The sequence below is a fragment of the Argopecten irradians genome, chromosome 9 (assembly GCF_041381155.1).
Source record: "Argopecten irradians isolate NY chromosome 9, Ai_NY, whole genome shotgun sequence".
NCBI lineage: Eukaryota > Metazoa > Mollusca > Bivalvia > Pectinida > Pectinidae > Argopecten > Argopecten irradians.
Window position 1 is genome coordinate 7271867 of NC_091142.1, and position 22615 is coordinate 7294481.

The window sequence follows — 22615 nt, forward strand, 5'->3', positions numbered from 1 at the left end:
ATATCGGTAAACAAAATGGCCGCCAGGAAGCCGTCTTGGATTTTGATAGTTTGAAGTTTGAAAAGCAGAGAAAAAAGAAGTTTTATGTTTGAAAAGCAGAAAAAAGAAGTTTAAGTTTGAAAAGCAGAAAAAAAGAAGTGTAAGTTTGAAAAACCAGGAAAAAAAATTAAACTTTGAAAAACAGAGAAAAACTTTCATTTGACAGACATAGATAAATCTTTGGTGGGCGCCAAGATCCCTCTTGGATCTCTTGTCAAATGTACTCCTTATTAGTTGAAATAGCAAAATGTTTAAACAGCTATACGATATTTCCAATTTAATTAAAGATTATGTTGTGAAATACATCAACATACAAGGAATAATCACCTACGGCAACTAACAACGTGTCATTTAATTTTTTTTAAAACACAAAAAAAAAAAATAATAAAAAAAAAAAAAAAAAAAAAAATAATAAAAAAAAAAAAAACATTCAACAAATTAACAAATGATATTCGTCAGTCATTATTACTCTAATGACCTTTAACCTCGTATTTTGCATTCCATATGTGATAATACAAATCAGATAAAGCATCCAGTCCAACAGTTATTTAACATTATGTAATAATCCATAGTCATCCACAAAGACATCTGGAACGTAAATCAACATTTTAATAATTGTATTTTAAAACGTCTAAATATTCAAACTAAAGGAATTTCTAATTGTTCTTGGTCATAGGAAACGCTGTTTGCATTACTAGCGACAAGTCTAGGCCCCAAGATCACAAAACATGTAGAGTTAGCCAATCAAGAATGACGATACAAAATAGTACGTGATATTTGATTGGCTGGGTCTAAGACTATTTCATACGATCGTCGAGAGGGGCCTGCCAATATTTTTTTTTTATAAAATTAAAATGTCATGACACTTTTTAGTCGAAAAGTGTCGGGCAAATATTTTTTTAATCAAAAAACCTGTCATGACACTTTTCAGTCAAAAAGTGACATGACTTTTTTTTACTCAATGAAGGTAAATGGAATTTATAGGAGTATACGAGTATCCTATTTCAGTTATGCTGATAGAACCGTTGTAATTAATTAATCTGGGTTCAGGTTTGCACAGCAGCACATTGCAGTATTCAGTGTTTTGAAGACTATCCATCATGTAAGTATAGAAATCGTTCATTTTAAACAGAAATAAAATAAGTATTAAAGTTTCTATGACATTAAAAAAAATCGTTTATTTTCTAAACTGGGCAATGAGATGTCGAAAGCCCCAATGTCAAATGTATTACAAAAATCCTAAGGTAAGCACTCCCCATTGAATATTACATAAAGTACGTCAAATAGGACGCTTTTTACAATGCATATTGTTATTTCATATGTAATTAAGTTAATTAACCAACATTACACTTGTAATTACTTACCGTAGAGCTTAGAGTTCCAGACAATAAAAACTAACGAGTCATCCATGTGTAATCAATCGTTACAGGAGACTCTGGTGGTGAGGATACTAATTTTCTTTTTTTTTTCTGAATATAATATGTTGAATTATAGGGAACTATGCTACAAATATATTACTTTAATAATGTTACTAGCATCACTCATGTAATAATTAAAGGTACTTTAGATACTGAGTAACATTTCTCCAGATATACATTCAGAAGTAAAACGATAATATAGCATAAAATATTACACCAATACGCTATGAAAGTTCAAAATTCTACTTTTTATTTTGTTAATCATCATTGTATAAATTTTCTCTCGTCTCATTGTTAACCCGTTAGGTATAGCACGATTTAAGACGGGAATTTTCATTTTTCCTATTTCATATTGTGATAAATACTGTTTGTTTGCAGCCTTTCATCAACTTAATCCTGCCGATTAAACATGAGAACAGAACACCTTCCGTGCAGTATCACATCGACATTCCTCTCATTCCTCTTCCTCACAGTACAAAATGTGTCAGACACTTTTTGACTAAAAAGTGTCATAACAGGTTTTTTTGAACAAAAAAATAAATGGCAGGTCGCTCCCGGCCATCGTAGTTTCATGATATTGGAACATGAGCTTGCAGTGGTCTATCTGAATGCTATAACTTGTCGCCTCGCATTTCTGTCCAAAATGATACCGCCGCGCATTCCCTTGGACATCCTCGATACTCCAGGGGTTCTGATCACTTACGATCTCTACACACCTGGACTATCTCATAGTAAAACTGGAGGCAACAGAATAGAACAGGTAATTTAGTCATTTGATATACATCAAAAGAGCCGTATAACAGTACACTGTGGTTGACTGTGAGCTTTGATGTTAGGGGTCGCTCTCTCTGTAGTCTTCAAATGAAATCTTTGCTAGACTGTGATGGGTCAAATGTTTCCCGCTGAGCTGCCTTCAATTTCACTCTGAGATAGTCCAGGGGTGTAGAGATCGTAAGTGATCGAAACCCCTGGAATATCGAGGATGGCCCTTGGCGAAACATACGCCAAGTGATATCACCTACCAATAGCATTTAATCGACAGTCTTTTTTTCCAGAACAATGAACTGTAAATTCGTTCAATAAATAAGACCTCAATGCCCTATGGTTAATCGAAAGATCTTTTAATGAAGTCTTACATTTGCATAAATTCGACGAATATTTGTTTACGCTACTTCCATGTTCTGTATCCTTCTGTGTATAAAATTTCACTTTATTAGTCACTTTAAACCATCAGCGGAAGAAGTATATGTAAGCAAGGCCAGGATCGTCATGTGAAAAATCAAGAGAAACATCAACCCCGTCCTATCAGTTGTGCAAATAAAGAATAAACTGGGATATCTACCAGTGAAGTTAGACAAAATTATAACTGATCGTGTCTTCCACTTAACTTCATTCTCGATACTTCGTGGGTTACTATCACTGTCGTAAACTCCATCCCTTGAATATTAGTATTTTGTGGCAAAACGTCAGGCAGTTCAGGAGAACAGACCAACCATCGGCCTGCGCAGACTTCCTTCAAGATAACAGACAGTGGGTTCCAACTTCAAAGCCACACAGTCAACCACAGTGCACCGTTATTTGATTCTTTTCATGTACATCAAAGGACTAAATTATCTGTTCCGTTTTGTTGCCTCCAGTTTAGTAACCCCTCGATGTTGCGACAAAACTACATGACTCACCTTTGGACGCACACAAAGGCTATTATTTGCAATGGTATATTCCATGGGTGGATATAACGACAGTGATAGTAACCCCTGGAATATCGATTTGATGTCTTTACCAGTTAAAACAGAGTATGTCACTGATTTTGCCTTCCATTGTCTTAAACAATAAGACTGTTCACCATGCAGCAAGATGAAAATTTATCTTTCTCAGTCCATGAGATACATGTAAGTCACCATGGCATCAGTTCGCCCTCGAAGTCGAACAACCTTCCACTGGACTCCTCTGAAAGGTTAGATACAACACTAAGCATTCCTTTGATACTCTCGGTCGGCGTTACAGGAGCGGACTGACCACCCATGTCTGTCTGGACCCAGCCTGGATGTACGGCTACAGTGAGGATGCCATCAGCCTTCAAATCAATACTCTGGGTTTTCGTTACCATATTCAGTGCTGCCTAAATCGAAATAAAAATGATATGCATGTATATTAAGTTCTTTTTAAAAATTACATCACTTGCTGAATTCCATTTTCTGAACTTTTTCTCAATGCCGCTTAAGGCTATTACAAATGGCTGCAAAGGATTAACGACATTATACTAATCTACTCCTTTCTTTTATATTAGAGTTAGTTCACTTCATTTCATCCCATTAGTACTGACAGAGTGAAACAATGGGAAGTGATCCGATATATCACAACTAATCTTCTCATGTCTTCAAAAGTTTTGTCAATACAGGGGAGGTAAAAGTGAAAGTTCCTATACAAGGGAGGTAAAAGTGGAGGTCCGTATACAAGGGAGGTAAAAGTGAAATTCCGTATACATGGGAGGTAAAAGTTGAAAGTCCGTATATAAGGGAGGTAAACAGTGAAGCCATATACAAGGGAGGTAAAAGTGGAAGTCCGTATACAAGGGAGGTAAAAGTGGAAGCTCGATATACAAGGAAGGTAAAAGTGGAAGCCGTATACAAGGGAGGTAAAAGTGGAAGTCCGTATACAAGGGAGGTAAAAGTGGAAGTCCGTATACAAGGGAGATAAAAGTGGAAGTCCGTATACAAGGGAGGTAAAAGTTGAAGTCCGTATACAAGGGAGATAAAAGTGGAAGTCCGTATACAAGGGGGTTAAAAGTGGAAGTCCTTATACAAGGGAGGTAAAAGTGGAAGTCCGCATGCAAAGGAATGGCAATTACAGGGAGAAGTCGCTATCCAGAGATTATTAATATCTTTTTAGGGGACAATTGCGATTCCCAGAAATGGTCGTACAGCGGGTAGTTGAAGAAAGGGGAATCGGATGCGCAAATATAAGGATGATCGTATGATGTAATGATCACATACTTGGTATGGCCATATGAAGGAAATGGTCGCATTCAGGGTTTGACCGCTAAAAAAATATAAAAGTTCAGAGATTCAAAGGGACAAGGCTTAAAGACGATAGAATGACAGGATAACTTAGGCTTCCCCTACCTTAGATGCCCGGTAAGGGTAGCATCCGCCATTGTCGTTCATCCCCACAGAGCCTAAATCTGAAGACATATTGAGAATTGTGGCCTTCCTCCACGATTTGGTTTCCTCTGGTAATTTCTGGGCCGCTAACTTGAGGAGGGGCGCGAAAGTCTTAAATATACCGGTGTAAAGAGATGAAATGAAATAAATAAATAACACAAAATTAATAAATAAACAATAAATGAATAAATAGATAAATAAAAATTAGCGTCACATTGAAACTTGAATTTCAAAGTAGGTTTCATTAAAGTTGACTTCGGATTCTTGATGTGTCTAAAAGATGGCAAAGAAGTCGAACATTTGCAAAAAAAGAAAAAGTCATATTAATTATCAAATGAATAAATTTTCTGAAACCGAAATATACCAAAATAATTAGATATTGCAGTTAGCTGACATAACATGTGAAAAAAAGGAATGGCAATGGAAAAATTTTTGGCTTAAGTATTTTCATATTTGTTCAACATTTCGTATACTGGGTAATGTTGTTACCTGCGCAAGCGTCATCGGTGCTATCACGTTTGTTGTGTACATTGCCGTCATCATTTCTGGTGTAGTATCCTCGAAGCCAATGCGATTAAATATGCCAGCATTACACACCAGTAAATTAAGACCTTCACCTTCAAGCATCGTAGAAATGTTCTCTTTCAAGTTTTTATAACTGCTAAAGTCGCAAACATCTGTGAAGTAAAAATTAGTTTTAATCGATGGGTGTTCTACATAGCTTATTCTGATGAATAACAGGGCCCATTCTTTAGATTTAAGGAATCTCTTAACTTAAATTTCTCCATAGGAAAGCATTACGGATTGTAAGGAAGGTTCCTAAACTTAATATTTCTCCTTAACGTTTGCAATGCTTTTCTATGGGTTGAAAATTTCCTAATGTTAAGGAATGTTCATGAAACTGGGCCCTGAAGACTGAAATGAAACGAAATGAAATATTTGTTCACAAAATACGATGTTTTCTTATCCCATATCTTCAGAAACTGTTTCTATTAATGCATAAATGTAAACCAACTAATTTTAGCGTGCTATAACATTTCGCGCAATAAGCGGGCAATTGAAATCCGCGAAAATATATCGCCACGAAAAAGAATAAACTCAAAGTACAATAGAACGTTTCAGCTATTTTGTTTTTGCATATTACAGAGTTATCTACCCTTGTGGGTAGGTATTTATTAAGATGTAATGTGTTTGCGCGCGTAATGTCATGCTATTTGGAGAAAACGACGTGAATTTCGCTGACGAAATCAAAACCTCACATGAGATTCCTACCCACAAGGGAGATAACTTTGTTATATGTAACTTTGTTATATGAAAAAAAAATATATAAATCTCGAAACTAAATCGCCGTCAAAAGTAAAGGTCCAATAAGCATGAAAACTTGAAATCAAGTCGACGCAAAAAAGATGGTTTGCAGTATAATAAATACGTGGATATATTCGTGAGTGCTTAATCTTGCGGTTTGCGTGTGTAAATACAATATTCATTTAAATAGGTCTGCTTACTTACCTAGTTTTAGCACTTTTACACAGGAATGTGACTTGGCAATTTCATTTAAAATCTGAAATATAAAACAATACATATTTATATAAGAACTTGCATTATACAGTTATTAGCTCAAATATTCGTTATTGCGCCTCAATTTAGACTTTAATGAAAGGTTCGTGAGGAAATCACTAGATCTGGATCATCTGGTACAATACGGAGTCTATAAGAACTCATCCTCGATACCCCAGGGGTTACTACTACTGCCGTTATATCTAAAACGATAGTGACATTCATCAGCCTTCAAAAATTATCTTTGATATTCTAATAAGGGAAGGATATCTACTGGTTGAATAGAGTGAAGCAAATTAAAATTGCAAATTCGTTTTTGGGACTGTTTTTTCTATGAAATCAATATACGAGGTCAAAAGAGCGAGCTAAACACAGTCTAGTGATTTCTTCACATGGCGGAAATCTTCATTAAAAAACTACCTTTTAAATCCTGGTGGTGTTGTCAAAGGAGAAGCATGGGGGAAAGCTTCCTTAAATGTACCAAAAATACGTATTTTCTTATAACGCACAATTTCAGTTTTTGTCTGGCGTACAAATAAATATGAAAATATTGTTACAAAGAAATCAGCCCTAAAGTTATCTTTGACAAACAACTTGGTATACAATGAAGGAATTTGTATATTGTTAAATTATTAACACTAAGTTCCCATTCTCCGTTTATCCACAGGCGTTTGGCTCTATAGTCATTTCTCTCTCTCTCTCTCTATATATATATATATATGTAAATATATAGTGAACATTTCTATAGAGCCAAATGCCTGTGTTCATCCAACTCGACCAATCCGTATACGTGTATGTACATATATATAAGCAACTATTACTGATTATCATCAAGGGAGCCAAATAATGAAATCTTCACATTGTCATGTGTGTCATGTAAGGTCAAGTTATGGGACAAGGTGTCCTACAATGTACTTATGTAGGTTTTCAGCCAAATGAATACAGAAATTACCGTGGCTGACTCCGGGTTCCGACATGTTGCGAACAGATATTTTGGTGGTGTTGAGAAGCAGACGATCTGTCGGACGAATTCCAGTCCAAGACCTCTGTTAGCACCGGTGATTAGGATGGCACGTGGGGCGGTCGACATCGTGATGCTGTTTTATAATATTTTGTTCGAAAAAACTGATAGAGTTATCTCCCTTACACCATATTCATTGGTCAAAAAGTACATTTTCTAGTTGTCATGATTAGTATAAGATACTGACGCGACTTAAAGATATTGTAACATCTTGTAAACATTTTGATATTGTAAACAAGCAAAAAAACGTACGTTGTGGGATTGCTAAGGTGAATATCTATGTTGCACTATCAGATTAAAACTATGCCCATTGCCGATTAAAAGGGCAAATGTCAAGGTGATCGTATCTTTATATTATCAATCCACCACAAATGATCTTCTATCCGCGATGTCCAAATCAAATGCTATTAATGTTAAAACTATACAATACGACAAGCCACATGTTGTCTCCTTGTGAAACACCAGGCCTCATGTTTCATAGCATCCTTGATACTCCAGGGGTTCCGATCACTTACGATCTCTTCACCCCTGGACTAATTCATAGTAAAACTGGAGGCAACAGAACAGAACAGGTAATTTAGTCCTTTGATGTATATCAAAGAGCCGCATAACGATACATTATGGTTGTGTGTGACTTTGAAGTAGGGCGTCGCTCTCTCTGTAGTCTTCAAAGAAAATGTTTGTAGGCCTGTGATTGGTTCAGATTTGTTCCACTGATCATATGCTGCCTCCAATTTTATAATGAGATAGTCCATGATCGGAACCCCTAGTATCGAGGATGGTTTTATTAGCGCTATTCATTAAAGGGCCACTACCTTTCCGAAACGGCTTTTAATTTTTGAAATAGGAATGTAAAACGAGATCAATAATTTTGTAGAGTCGGAGGATTTATTAACTATACGTTTACTAGCACACTTATCATCACCTTCAGAACTGTTTAATTAGAATAAATAAAATGTTAATTTTCATAACGCGGGTCGTTTTATGTTTCCCGCCGTCGTCCTAAATGCCGCGCGGTAGTTGATTATCACTGCGCTAGACGGCAAAACAGCGAAATGAATCTCCACTGTTATCGTACATTAGACAGGGAATCTTGCATATGTTTCGTGTTGTAACCTCATCTTAAGCCATCGATATATATTTTCTTTTGTTATTAATTTTTTTAAGAAACCTTTAAATTTTGCTCCGGAAAGGTAGTGGGCCTTTAATTAGACGACTTTTTTAAGACAGTGGATGTATCAACGGTCGATAGGTCAAGGCGAAAATCAATAAATAAAAAAAAAACACTGGCTGAAATCGGTGATTTTGTCCAGGAACACAGGTTTTTCTAAGACATCAAAGCATCACACATCTTTAAATGACCTTGCCAATTTATAAGGAATTTGTCATCTAATTTGATTCGATGTCATAGATATACCTCAAGTAGGCGACCAGAGATAAATACCACAAAGTCGGTTATTTTCGTGGGGAAGATATTTTCGCGATTTTGCTGGATTCTGTTGTGGTCTCGAAAACATCATCCGCGAAATAATACGAAAAAATAAATCATATGTTTCTTGGTAGCCATCTCGCGAAATGCGCTGAAATTTGATTATCCAGGTTTAAGCTAAAATCGCGATCTTTTTACCCACGAAAATAACCGGGTGTATGGTATGTATAATAAGGAATAAGGCAAGTCAAATTATATATATAATGACATGATTTAATGCTGCATATTAAACTGATATAGATATCAACAACTATTACAATGGTAATCACGAACAATGTACATGTAGTTTTATTACACAGGCATATCACATACAATGTACATGTAGTTTTATTACACAGGTATATCACATACAATGTACATGTACATGTAGTTTTTTATATTACAGAGGTATATCACATACAATGTATGTAGTTTTATTACAGAGGTATAGCAGAATCAAATCACATACAATTTACATGTAGTTTTATTACTGTAAGCATACAGATTTCATCGGAATTGTATTTTAGCGATTTTCTTTTCCTACAGAATACACAAAAATGATTTAAATATAGACTTAATATTCACAACCTTCTTTCTTTAATCTTTTTAAATATTTTTTCTATGACTGTTCTGAAGGGTTTCGCTCATTGGTTCATATTTAATCTTCATACGATCGCTGAAATATAATCTCCGCTAAAATTGCTTTTAATATTCACAGTATAACACTTCTTGTACACATGATTATAAACATCTTACAGGAACCTTGACGACAATTAAAACTACTACATTATAAATTATAAATATGAATTCGTTGTCAGTGTGTTGCTATAAATATGTTTTATTGTATATAATGATACAATAGTACATCAATATTTCGTAAGTATCTAAAACTATATATAAAAAAAGATATACATGTACATGTATACTAAATCAAACATGCGAATCAATCGGTTTTTAATTCTAATTACATAAAGCTACATACCATTAATAATTTAATTGAATAAGAACAGCACGGTGTTACCTCTTTGGAAACCAGGATGGGAATACATGTATAATGGAAAACTCTGATATTTTCTGAGATACGAAACAGACTCTCTCACTATATGAAGGACTGGCCTATTTTTGTGCTACTGACAATGTAAATCACAATTCTGATTATTTAGGTTCGGTATATATGGCCTTCATTGTCATATTAGTACTACCACGGCAGTATTTCGCCATTGAAGTCGAAAAATTTGCCACTCGAGTCCTCCGTCAGTTTAGAAAAGAGACTAAGCATTCCTTTGAGGCTCTCTGTCGGCGTTACAGGAGCGGACTGACCACCCATGTCTGTCTGGACCCAGCCTGGATGGACGGCTACAGTGAGGATGCCATCAGTCCTCAAATCAATACTCTGGGTTTTTGTCACCATGTTCAGCGCAGCCTGTAATAAAATTCGACAATATTGTACATATGTATTCTGTGGTAGTCAGTGGTTGGTCCTATTCGTAGTATATTAATCTAGTTTTAGTGTTACCTTCAGAGGAAGTATCCATGTACATTTGTTAGTTTTAATCACACTTACGTCTCAATTCGCGTTTTCATGTCTGATTTCATTTTCATGGTGATATGATTTTACGATGTAGCCGTAACTATTACTAATGTATCAATTCCACTTGACAAGTTCTGACATCGATATACATGTAAACATATAAATCGCGACATCTCGGAAAAAATTCCGGTAATGTTCGATGTTTCCGATAATTTCCGAAGATTGCCGGAGATGTCTCCGAGATGTTACGATTGGTAGCGATATCTTACCTTGGATGCCCGGTAAGGGTACAAGCCTCCATTTTCATTCTTCTCTATAGAGCCCAATATGGACGATATGTTGACCACTGCAGCTTTTCGCCAAGACATGCTTTCTTCTGGGGATTTCTGTGCCGCTAATTTAAGCAGAGGCATGAACGTCTGCAATTAGGGAAAACCAGTTAAAACGTCTACAAAAGTTCGCCAGTATAAAAAAAACCCATCTAATATATAATATCCAGACATTAATTAAATTACAGTGAACATTTGATAAACCGGGCACTTACGTCCCCAGCCAAAACCGACCGGATTGTGAATTTTCCGTATTACCGAATTTCGTCTACTGTACTTCATCAATATTCATATCTGCAATTTCGTACGGATGGTGAGTTTACCGGACTATCGCGGGTTCACTGTATCTAAGTCTTGGCATGTATAATAGAAACACATTCAAAAATGACATCCGAATGTTTTCTAATCTTTTATAGTTATCAGGAATTTTCATTCTTTTTAAAATTACTATTTTTCACAAAGCGCCTATGGGAATCCCACAATCCGTGTATAAAACTGTGTATCCAAGCCCTCTAAGGTTCAAATCGTTTTATGAATTGATGAAACATGCTGTATATTTCAATCGCCTATTTAAGTCAATATGCTGTGTAAGATCGTAATTTCACAGTGACTTTGTCCACAGACGCTAATTGTGAACAAATGTAGATGTAGTTCTGACACTTCAGTATGCCCGAATTTCGTCTCAGAACGGTACAATTTAGAGGTACATTTTAACTTCAACGAAAGGCAATTATATTTTAGTATGTGTATTACAAATATTTATATGTGTGTACGTCAGGGTGATGCGATGCCACCTTTATTTTTAACTGTTAAATGAATAAAGTTATAAATCAGACGTTATATTAATCATATTGAAATGAGGTTAGATCTATAATGCTTATTGTTATTTAAATTATTAAACCAATTGTTTTATCTTATTATTTTAAATGTCGCGGCAATTGTTATCAAACCTTTCGCGACTTTTTGTAATGACATATTTTTATGACATTAAAAGATATTATTACAATAACAAGCATTGTTACATTAAACAATATTATTACATTAAACGATGTTATTACAGTTAATAATATTATTACATTAAACGATATTATTATTTTAAACGGTATTATTACATTAAACGATATTATTACATTAAACGATATCATTACATTAAACGAAATTATTATATTAAACGAAATTATTATATTAAACGAAATTATTACATTAAACAATATATTTTAATTAAACGATATTATTACATTAAACGGTATTATTATATTAAACGATACTATTACTTTAAACGATGTTAGTACATTTAACAATATTATTACATTAAACGATATTATTACTTTAAACGATATTATTACATTAAACGATATTATTACAAAAACGACACATCACTTCACACATGCATAACTCCCTAATCACCTGTGTTATAAGAAGAGGACTAAAGACATTCACGTCAAACTGTTCTAGTATTTGGCTATGCGTGAGATTCCCAAGATACTGTTTCTTGTACGTGATGCCCGCATTATTAACGATCAAATTTAGACCATCTTCGGCCAGCAGATGTCGTGTGCGATCACATACAGCCTGAATCTCACGATGGTCTGTGACATCTGTTGATAAAAATACTATCAGAGTTACTTCCCTTCATTTCACTCCAGCACTGACAATCGGGAACCATCGGCATTTTCCGGCAGGCTCCAGCCAGAGGAGTTCCGATTTCACTCCAGCACTGACAATCGGGAACCATCGGCATTTTCCGTAAACAAGAATAGTCCAATCAGACATCTTCGAGCCTTTGCGGCAAGCAGAAGATCCGATCGGAAAATATTCCAATCGCAACATCTCGGAAAATTTCCCGATGGTTACAAATCCACTGGATTTTTTTTTGCCTGCCGCAGCTTTCTTCTCTCCGCTTGGTTTACCTCCGAAAATACATTTATTTACATAGTATCTAACGGAGAGAATATGGTACTAAGGCAGGTAATCCAGTCTAGGTTACAAATTGCTGTGAAACTAAGGGAAGCAACTCTGGTTGATCAGAATAACAATCTATGAACTATAGTCAAACCTGTCTGTGAAGACCACTATGAGGGGAAAAAGTTTTAAAGCCAAAAATTGATTTTACACACAGCTAAATCCATGTGAAAAATTACAAAACGGGAAAGTGGTTTTATTAGACAGCTGGTCTTAAGACAGGGATTGTCGCTATGACAGGTTTTACTGTATTATTTTACAAAATATGTGGGTATAGATGAACAAATACAATAAAACGCATGGTTTCTGAAAATTTTAAATAGCATGAATATTTAATATTTTAACTCGAAAATTATTATCGATATTAAGCGCAATTAGAGTATGCAATGATAAATATTTCTCATTTTCTTAACCAACAACTAATTTCCAACTTTAATGAATATGAAACCCATAGCTTTTCTCCTATAAATCAAATATGAATTTTAGAGTTTGTTTTCTAAATTCAAAATAACAAGTTTCAGTCAATTCAGCGTACATTGTATTATGTTTGCTTTGAATATGATTTTAGTTTTCTGATGTTGTTCATCTACTACAACACATCGTATATAACACAGGGGCTTGGTATAATTTCCATATTCCTGGTCTAAAACATTAATGTTTAAGGATGTTAAAGATACATATAAAAGAACCATGTGAGAGAATAATTTGACCGATTCCTGCGCATACAACACGCCGGATTTATTGTGACCGCGAATACATCATGTCGGATTTTCAACAAAGGGAGTTATACTTATAACATTCTGTAATATTTAGACTGTGGTTGGGAAAAATATCTCCAATCCCCTGTGTATAATGAATTCACTGCTTACTATTTGTCCGAGTTTGCTCTGAAACGTACAACAGGAACCTAGACATACTGACAAGTAGATGATTATACATACATGTATGTAATACAGTGATATAATTTTGTATCGTCACGAAGAACTTGACAACAGCACGTGCCTTAAATATCCCTTTTATCTATACTCATTTTTTGTCAGAATGTCTAAATTCGATGTGAAAGTCAGAGGAAACTCGGGCTGTGATGTTACCTGCGCAAGAGTCAAAGGTGCTATGACGTTTGTTGTGTACACTGACGTCATTAGTTCCGGGGTAGTTTCCACAAAACCAGTTCGAAGGTTAACGCCAGCATTACACACAACTGAATTAAGACCTTCACCTTCTAACATCGAGGAAATTTTCTCCTTCAAGTTATTATAGCTACTGAAGTCACATACATCTAAAAATAGAAATCGTGTGGATTCCCTATGGCTAATGTTTTGAAAGTAAATGGGTACTATTAAATGCGCTAAAGCCTCGCTATCACAAGGAGACACAACATGGACATACCACAGTCTCCCAAATACACAAAAGAGACACAACATGGACATACCGCAGTCTCCCAAATACACACAAGGAGACACAGCACGGACATACCGCAGTCTCCCAAATACACACAAGAGACACAACACGAACATACCACAGTCTCCCAAATACACACAAGGAGACACAGCACGGACATACCGCAGTCTCCCAAATACACACATGGGACACAACAAGGACATACTGCAGTTTCCCAATACATACAAGAGACAAAACACGGACATACCGCTGTCTCCAAAATACACACAAGAGACACAACATGAACATACCGCAGTCTCCCAAATACACACAAGGAGTCACAACACGGACATACCACAGTCTCCCAAATACACACAAGAGACACAACAAGGACATACTGCAGTCTCCCAAATACACACAAGAGACACAACAAGGACATACTGCAGTCTCCCAAATACACACAAGAGACACAACAAGGAGACATACCACACTGCAGTTTCCAAAATACACACAAGAGACACAACAAGGACATACTGCAGTTTCCCAAATACACACATGGGACACAACAAGAACATACCGCAGTCTCCCAAATACACACAAGAGACACATCAAGGACATACTGCAGTTTCCCAAATACACACAAGAGACACAACACGGACATACCGCTGTCACCCAAATACACACAAGAGACACAACATGAACATACCGCAGTCTCCTAAATACACACAAGAGACACAACACGGACATACCACAGTCTCCCAAATACACACAAGGAGACACAGCACGGACATACCGCAGTCTCCCAAATACACACAAGAGACACAACACGAACATACCACAGTCTCCCAAATACACACAAGGAGACACAACACGGACATACCACAGTCTCCCAAATACACACAAGGAGACACAACACGGACATACCGCAGTCTCCCAAATACACACAAGAGACACAACACGGACATACCACAGTCTCCCAAATACACACAAGAGACACAACATGAACATACCACAGTCTCCCAAATACACACAAGAGACACAACAAGGACATACCACAGTCTCCCAAATACACACAAGAGACACAACACGGACATACTGCAGTCTCCCAAATACACACAAGAAACACAACATGAACATACCACAGTCTCCCAAATACACACAAGAGATAAAATAAGGACATACTGCAGTCTCACAAATACACACAAGGAGACACAACATGAACATACCACAGTTCTCCAAATGCACACAAGAGACACAACAAGGACATACCGCAGTCTCCCAAATACACACAAGGAGACAATACACGAACATACCGCAGTCTCCAAAATACACACAAGAGACACAGCACGGACATACTGCAGTCTCAAAATACAAACAAGAGACACAACACGAACATACCGCAGTCTCCCAAATACACACAAGAGACACAACACGAACATACCACAGTCTCCCAAATACACACAAGGAGACACAACACGGACATACCGCAGTCTCCCAAATACACACAAGAGACACAACACGGACATACCGCAGTCTCCCAAATACACACAAGAGACACAACACGGACATACCACAGTCTCCCAAATACACACAAGAGACACAACACGAACATACCACAGTCTCCCAAATACACACAAGAGACACAACACGGACATACCACAGTCTCCCAAATACACACAAGAGACACAACATGAACATACCACAGTCTCCCAAATACACACAAGAGACACAACACGGACATACCACAGTCTCCCAAATACACACAAGAGACACAACACGGACATACCACACAGTCTCCCAAATACACACAAGGAGACACAGCACGGACATACCGCAGTCTCCCAAATACACACAAGAGACACAACACGGACATACCACAGTCTCCCAAATACACACAAGGAGACACAGCACGGACATACCGCAGTCTCCCAAATACACACAAGAGACACAACATGAACATACCACAGTCTCCCAAATACACACAAGAGACACAACATGAACATACCACAGTCTCCCCAATACACACAAGAGACACAACACGAACATACCACAGTCTCCCAAATACACACAATGAGACACAACACGGACATACCGCAGTCATCCAAATACACATAAGAGGCGCACAACATGAACATACCGCAGTCTCCCAAACATACCGCAGTCTCCCAAATACGCACAAGAAGACACACAACACGGGCATACCGCTGTCTCCCATACACCCCTAATTACGACTGCGAAGTGATTCACTAGATCATTAATGTCCATCCACTACAACTGCACATAAATAGGTCGACAATTCGAACTTTGTATGAGGCAGGTGGAATTCCTATTGGTCGAAGGTTTTCCTCAAGAGCTCTGGCATCCTTCTTTTATTTTATCACTACATCACCAAATGTCCATAACAGATATTAAGGAGCATGGAATTAGCTATAGTTTATATCAATTTGGACCCATTAAAGTGCCCATAGACTATATTAGACGTCTTCATATTCTACATACATGAAAAAAAATTATTACAATTTACCCCAGGGTATATAATACTATAAGACTCTTTCATATGTGGATATGAAGGATAGGGATATTCTACCCGAGGGTCACAAAATGTAGTAAAACCCGAGGCTTGCCGAGGGTTTTGCAACATTTTGTGATCCCGAGGGTAGAATATCCCTATCCTTCATATCCACTTATGAAAGAGTATTTTTCTTTCATACCACGACGTTTTACTGCAATTTTACAACTATAACATCCCGCCATTTTGAAATAAATTCGAAGAAATCCACGACTGGAAGTCAATTTCCATACATGAAAAATTACGTGATATTTTCAACACAAAATCCGTTGCTTGCATCTTTTTATAGTAAAACCAGTCAATTTTGTGAAAAAAATGTTAAAATTTTACCGAGGAAATAGAGATTTTGTTGACGCAGTGACGTCACAAGGCTTTATTGCATGGGTAGCCATGCAATACAGCCTCAGGCGACATGAGTGTATTGCCCTAGACCAGCCAGTATTACACGCGTAGGTATGAAAGAAAGTGGTCTATGGACTCTCTGGTGGGTCCAAGTTAATATAAAAACTGTTATTAATTCTCAGATCCTTGTGGAATACCCATGTATAGATTGGAAGTAATTCTTGAATAGTATATTAAGCATTGATGTCACTATTTTTTAATTTTATCGGGGTATGAAAAAAAAATTTGTTTGCAAACTGTGTGAATCCGCGTAGCGGATTCTCACAAAAGTTTGCAAACAATTTTTTTTTCATAACCCGATAAAATTAAAAAATAGTGACATCAATACTTATAATTAATTTTTTATACTCTATTTGATAAAAATGAAGTATGTTTAAATGTAACATTATAGTGGTTTTTCAAGGGATTCTTTTTTTCCGAATCAATACGCAACGTCAATGTCTCTATTGTGACGTCACGAAAACGTCGGGGTTTCGCGCCATTCTCGGATTTTTTTTTCATAGTGGTATGCAAAAAAAATATTGACCAATCAGAAAGCCAGATTTGGTATGAAAACAAAGAAAAATTAATTATTTAAGCATTGATGTCACTATTTTTTTAATTTTATCGGGGTATGAAAAAAAAAATTTGTTTGCAAACTGTGTGAATCCGCGTAGCGGATTCTCACAAAAGTTTGCAAACAATTTTTTTTTCATAACCCGATAAAATTAAAAAATAGTGACATCAATACTTATAATTATTTTTATACTCTATTTGATAAAATGAAGTATGTTTAAATGTAACATTATAGTGGTTTTTCAAGGGATTCTTTTTTCCGAATCAATACGCAACGTCAATGTCTCTATTGTGACGTCACGAAAACGTCGGGGTTTCGCGCCATTCTCGGATTTTTTTTTATAAACTGTTATTAATTCTCAGATCCTTGTGGAATACCCATGTATAGATTGGAAGTAATTCTTGAATACATTTGTATATATGTTAATGAAAATATTAAATAGTATTTATCCAAAATGCAAAATCTGCCAAATCCATTAACCGCCAAAGTTCTTTAGACTCACCGAATTTCATCACTTTTATGCAGGAATGTTCCTTTGCCATTTCTTGGAGGGACTGGAATTGTTAGAAAATACATATTACTTTTGATAGAAATGATTAAGATTGTTTTTGTAATAAAATTTGCAGATGTCAAAGCAAAAACATAATTTAGATTTTATTGCTTAAAACAGATGCAAATCGTTATACAACTTATCATAATTATATCCTAAAACTTTCTATTAATTATAAAATTTAAATGTACTGTCAAACAAATAAAAAATAATCGTATTAGTTATAAAGTCGCTTTAAAGAACAGACATGAATACGGAAAAATTACCATAAAAATGAGAAAAACTACTGGTCAGTGCACTGAAGGGGTCATCATGACCTACAATATAGCTCGGGTCAACATGTAGAACTTTGTGTATCTGTACCGTTACATAATCTATCTATAGGAAACACAGAAATTACCGTGGCTGACTCCGGGTTCCGACATGTTGCGAACAGATATTTTGGTGGTGTTGAGAAGCGGACGATCTGTCGGACGAATTCCAGTCCAAGACCTCTGTTAGCACCGGTAATTAGGACAGCACGTGGGGCGATCGACATTGTGGTTCAATAGCTGGAGTGGTCATCTATGTTAGAGTTATTCCCCTTGTACCCCCTGTCTACTTAGGCCAGGTCTATAATCCATTTGGTGTACTAGCTATATAGGCTATGTATGGTTCGATCGGGCTTTTTTTACCTCCAAATCCGTCAAATTTTTAAACCTGTTATTTATTTTTTTATTTTTTTATTTTAAGTATATAGTACCTTTCTGATACAATTAGTATGATAGTTAGTGTCATTCAAGTTGTAGTTGCAATGGTCACCATCCTGAATATGCATAAATTAGTCTAATATGAAGTTTGATCATTTTCGCCTGTTTGTACAAAGTTTTTCATTAAGAAATTACAGAACGCATCAATGAAAAAAACTTTACATTGGATATTTCTCCTGGTCTCTACATATTCTCAGAAAATATCAGGTTTGTTCAAGATTGCGGTCTATTGTCGCTGAGAGAATAATAACCAAAACATAAGCGATAATTTCCAATTTTCAACATTCGCTTCATCTCTTATAAAATGTATATTTCCAAAATATTAAAGGGACAATATGTTAAACAAATGCAATACATAAGTAATAAGGATTTGATGAAATTATTTTTAGACAGTAACATACACTTAATACGGTAAACACACTACTGTAAGAGCGATTTGAGTAGTTATAGACAAAAAATAATCTTTACTACGCTGGCAAGGGTCAGGGTTCGGCATACGACTTAGACGTCCGATCACTATGTGTAATGGCGGACAGTAATATAAGGGAGTTTGAACATTTCACATACATTTCACTACAGTGGGCTTTTCTGGCATATCGAATTAAAACCAACTAATCTAATTTCTCTTAGAACTGGTTTGTTTCCGATATATGTGCAAATTTTAATGTACTCTTAGAATGATTTGTCCCTTTCATATGCATATATCTTCAAACATAATTACACTGTTTTTAGAAACTTCTGATCTTTAAGGCCAACTACCTTTCTGAAACAAAAATTAAAAGTTTTATACACACAATACGAAAATGAAAAAATGTATATTGATAGCCGAAGATGAGGTCATAACACAAAACAAATGCAAAATTTCCTGCGTAATCTTTGTTAGCAGCGAAGATTCGTTTCGCTGTTTTGCCGTCTGGCGCAGTGATATTCAACTAACGCGCGGTAATTAGGACGACGTCAGTAGCATAAGACGACCCGCGCTATAGAAAAAAAACATTTAATTTATTTTAATTTAATTGTTCAGTTTGTTTGTTTGTTTGTTTGTTTGATTCAATTAACGTCCTATTAACAGCTAGGGTCATGTAAGGACGTCCCTCCCATGTATGCGGTGTATTGCGTGTACTGGGTATATTCGTGTTGTGTCTTCTTGTATAGTGTAATGATTTTCCTTTCTATAGTGCTATATCACTGAAGCATGCCGCCGAAGACACCAGGCAACCCAACACACCCCACCCGGTCACATTATACTGACAATGGGCGAACCAGTCGTCCCACTCCCGGTATGCTGAGCGCTAAGCAGGAGCACAAACTACCACTCTTATAGACTTTGGAATGTCTCGACCAGGGGAAAGAACCCAGAGCCTTCCTCACAGAGGCGAGCGCTGAACAAAAGGCCAAAAGTGAGGCGATGTCAAGGGAGACGTTAGGAAGAATAAAGTCAGTTAGGAAGAAGAGAAAATATAAAATCTTAAATTTAGTCACCTTTCACGATCATGCAATAGGGGCAGCAGGTACAATTCTAACGCCTTACCTGCAGGGCAGTAATTGTTCAGAATGTGGTGATTAGTGTAGTGTTAATATTAGGCTAATAACTTTTGCGACAAAATTATTAATCTCCTGTAACCCTATAGAGGTAGGCAGGCTGGTAGCCTTGCTTAAGCCCAAATGATATTATTGGTGATAGACGATTATAACCCTATAGAGATAGACAGGCTAGTAGCCCTGCTTAAGTCCCCATGAATATCATTAATAGATATGATATTTGAATATTCCCGCTAGGTAAACAGGAAGTGGGGTACCTGTTGAACCTTGACAGAAGTTGTTATGTTAGCCGTGTATAATTGTGGATCGTGGGGCTGAGTTAAATTATAGTGTATTTTTATAAGAGTACAAGTATTAGTTATTTAATAACAACCATGTATATATTTATTAGGCTGTGTTTAATTTCATAGTGCATTATTGTGGTGTATATAGTGTTGCTTAGACCTAGTATTGATGTGTAGTATATTTAAAGGTCAGTAACGCGGGATTGTTTACTCATGTTTGCAGCCAGAGTTAGGTTGTTGTTTTAAGGCATGGCCAAACTAGGTGACCGAAATATCAGTAAATTGTTACGGTACCTACTTAGTAGCGACTACGTGGGATGTTCTGGAAAGCATGACAGGACATCGCACGGTCTATGCACGTGTTAAACTAGGTGACCAACTTATTAGTTAATTGTTACCAAATAGGTATGGGTATGGTAGGGACTACGTGGAATGTTCTGGAAGGAATGACAGGACATCGCGTAGTCCACACACCTGTTTAACTGCGCAGTATAGTTTGTTCAAAATGTGCATATTACAGGCGGTTCTGTCCAGCCTCAACCAAGTCCAGTCAGAAAATCAAAACATTTTATATTTTGTTAAGCCTGCATCAGGCGCCGGTAAGGCTGTATTCTGAATTAAAATTAGTAAATTTTGACAGTTTATGATGAGCTGGGTAACCTTTGGGGCAAGCATTGTCCCAACGGCACGTGTACCAGTCACGTACCCAATCATTATAAATAGAGGGCCGCAATAGGCCCCAGTCAGACGGAAACTAGACGGAGACTGAAACTAGACTGAAATTAGACGGACATCAGACGGGAATAAGACTGAGACTGGGTACTTCCGCCTCACATACACCTACGTCACCGCCTCCTCTAGGGCCACCTTTGAGAGAGAGAGAAAGTGAGAACTCTTGTCTACACTTTGAATAAAAGCCGTCAACAAGCTTCTACCCTACTCCTTGTCGTCATTTCGACCAACACAGCCATCCATAGGACGACAAGGTGGGGTAAGGGGTATGTTATTTGGTGCTGTGACCAGGATCTTCAATATAAAGAAGAAAAGAAAGAACCTGAAGACGAAGAAACAGACGGCTAAAGGTAAGCGAAATTTCTCTACTTTGATTAGTACCTCTAGTAGCTGACCATTTTTAATGTTGTTTAGGTATTTAGTGGTATAATTTGTTTAGTTAGAAACCAGGTACTGTCAGTATACATATTTTTGGCAATATTTAAAAAAAAAAAACAATGTCTCTCAATTTAGATGTAGACATGGCCCAATTAACTGAGCGTATGGCAGGTCTAACACAGACAGAACAAAATAAAAATATGCCCACAGATCAGAATATTGCTCAGGACGATAGTGAGGTAGTGTTCAGAAAAACATGGCACAACATTTTAAGAACTTCTCTGCAGCTATGACAGCACAGGGAGTTTTCCAGGTCGTTAGGTCATTTGAGGGTGACCCCACTAAATTCAAGACCTGGATAAAAGAAATAGAAAAATACGCGAAATTAGTAGGGCTAGATGACAAGGAAATCACTAATCCCTAAAATAGCGTATCAAACAAGTGTAGGTTCAGTAGGGGATTTTATCAAACGATATTTAGACGATTTAGAGGGAGATCTGTCTTGGGAGGACCTTAAGAAACTCCTCAAACAAAGATTCGCTGACATAACAGATTCGCATCAAGCTATGGCCTTATTACGTAAAACGATACAGAAACAGGACGAAAGCGTCCAGATATACGCTGAACGACTCCTGCAAGTAGCAGAAGACGCGTATCCTGATGCCCAGGAATGTGAAAAGGGCATTGTTCAAAGACAATTAGTTAACGCCTTTTGTGATGGGTTGCATTTCGACTATGTTAAGATGAAGGTTATGCGCGAGGACCCAGACACATTAGAGAGGGCGGTACATATAGCTATGCGCGAACAGAACCTTAGGAAAAGGTTCAATCTAAGACAAGACATGAATAATGATAATGACATGGTCTTAAGGCCAAGACAGGAACATGTATATGACCCTCAGGTAGCCCCTACGCAAGACACATACTTTAACCTTAGACATAACGAAACTAACACGAGGCGAGAAGTACCAATGGACATTGACCACA

General features: G+C 36.7%; 2 protein-coding genes across 3 annotated transcripts; both read right to left on the reverse strand.

Moving 5' to 3' along the window:
- Positions 1-1051: 1051 nt before the first annotated feature.
- On the reverse strand, positions 1052-7304 carry LOC138331276 (C-signal-like). The gene is made up of 5 exons (XM_069278798.1): positions 7128-7304; positions 6128-6179; positions 5108-5295; positions 4580-4729; positions 1052-3576 (listed from the first exon to the last, which is right to left on the reverse strand). Exons 1-5 carry the CDS (start codon positions 7263-7265, stop codon positions 3352-3354), a joined length of 753 nt encoding a protein of 250 aa, XP_069134899.1. The 5' UTR covers positions 7266-7304; the 3' UTR covers positions 1052-3351.
- Positions 7305-9373: 2069 nt separating this feature from the next.
- Positions 9374-18546, reverse strand: LOC138331277 (C-signal-like). 2 transcript variants are annotated; one of them, XM_069278799.1, is made up of 5 exons: positions 18344-18546; positions 17896-17947; positions 11932-12122; positions 10465-10614; positions 9374-10087 (listed from the first exon to the last, which is right to left on the reverse strand). In XM_069278799.1, exons 1-5 carry the CDS (start codon positions 18479-18481, stop codon positions 9863-9865), a joined length of 756 nt encoding a protein of 251 aa, XP_069134900.1. In that variant the 5' UTR covers positions 18482-18546; the 3' UTR covers positions 9374-9862. The 2 variants fall into 2 exon arrangements, with proteins under 2 accessions (XP_069134900.1, XP_069134901.1); XM_069278800.1 differs by lacking the exon at positions 11932-12122 and adding an exon at positions 13578-13765.
- Positions 18547-22615: the final 4069 nt, after the last annotated feature.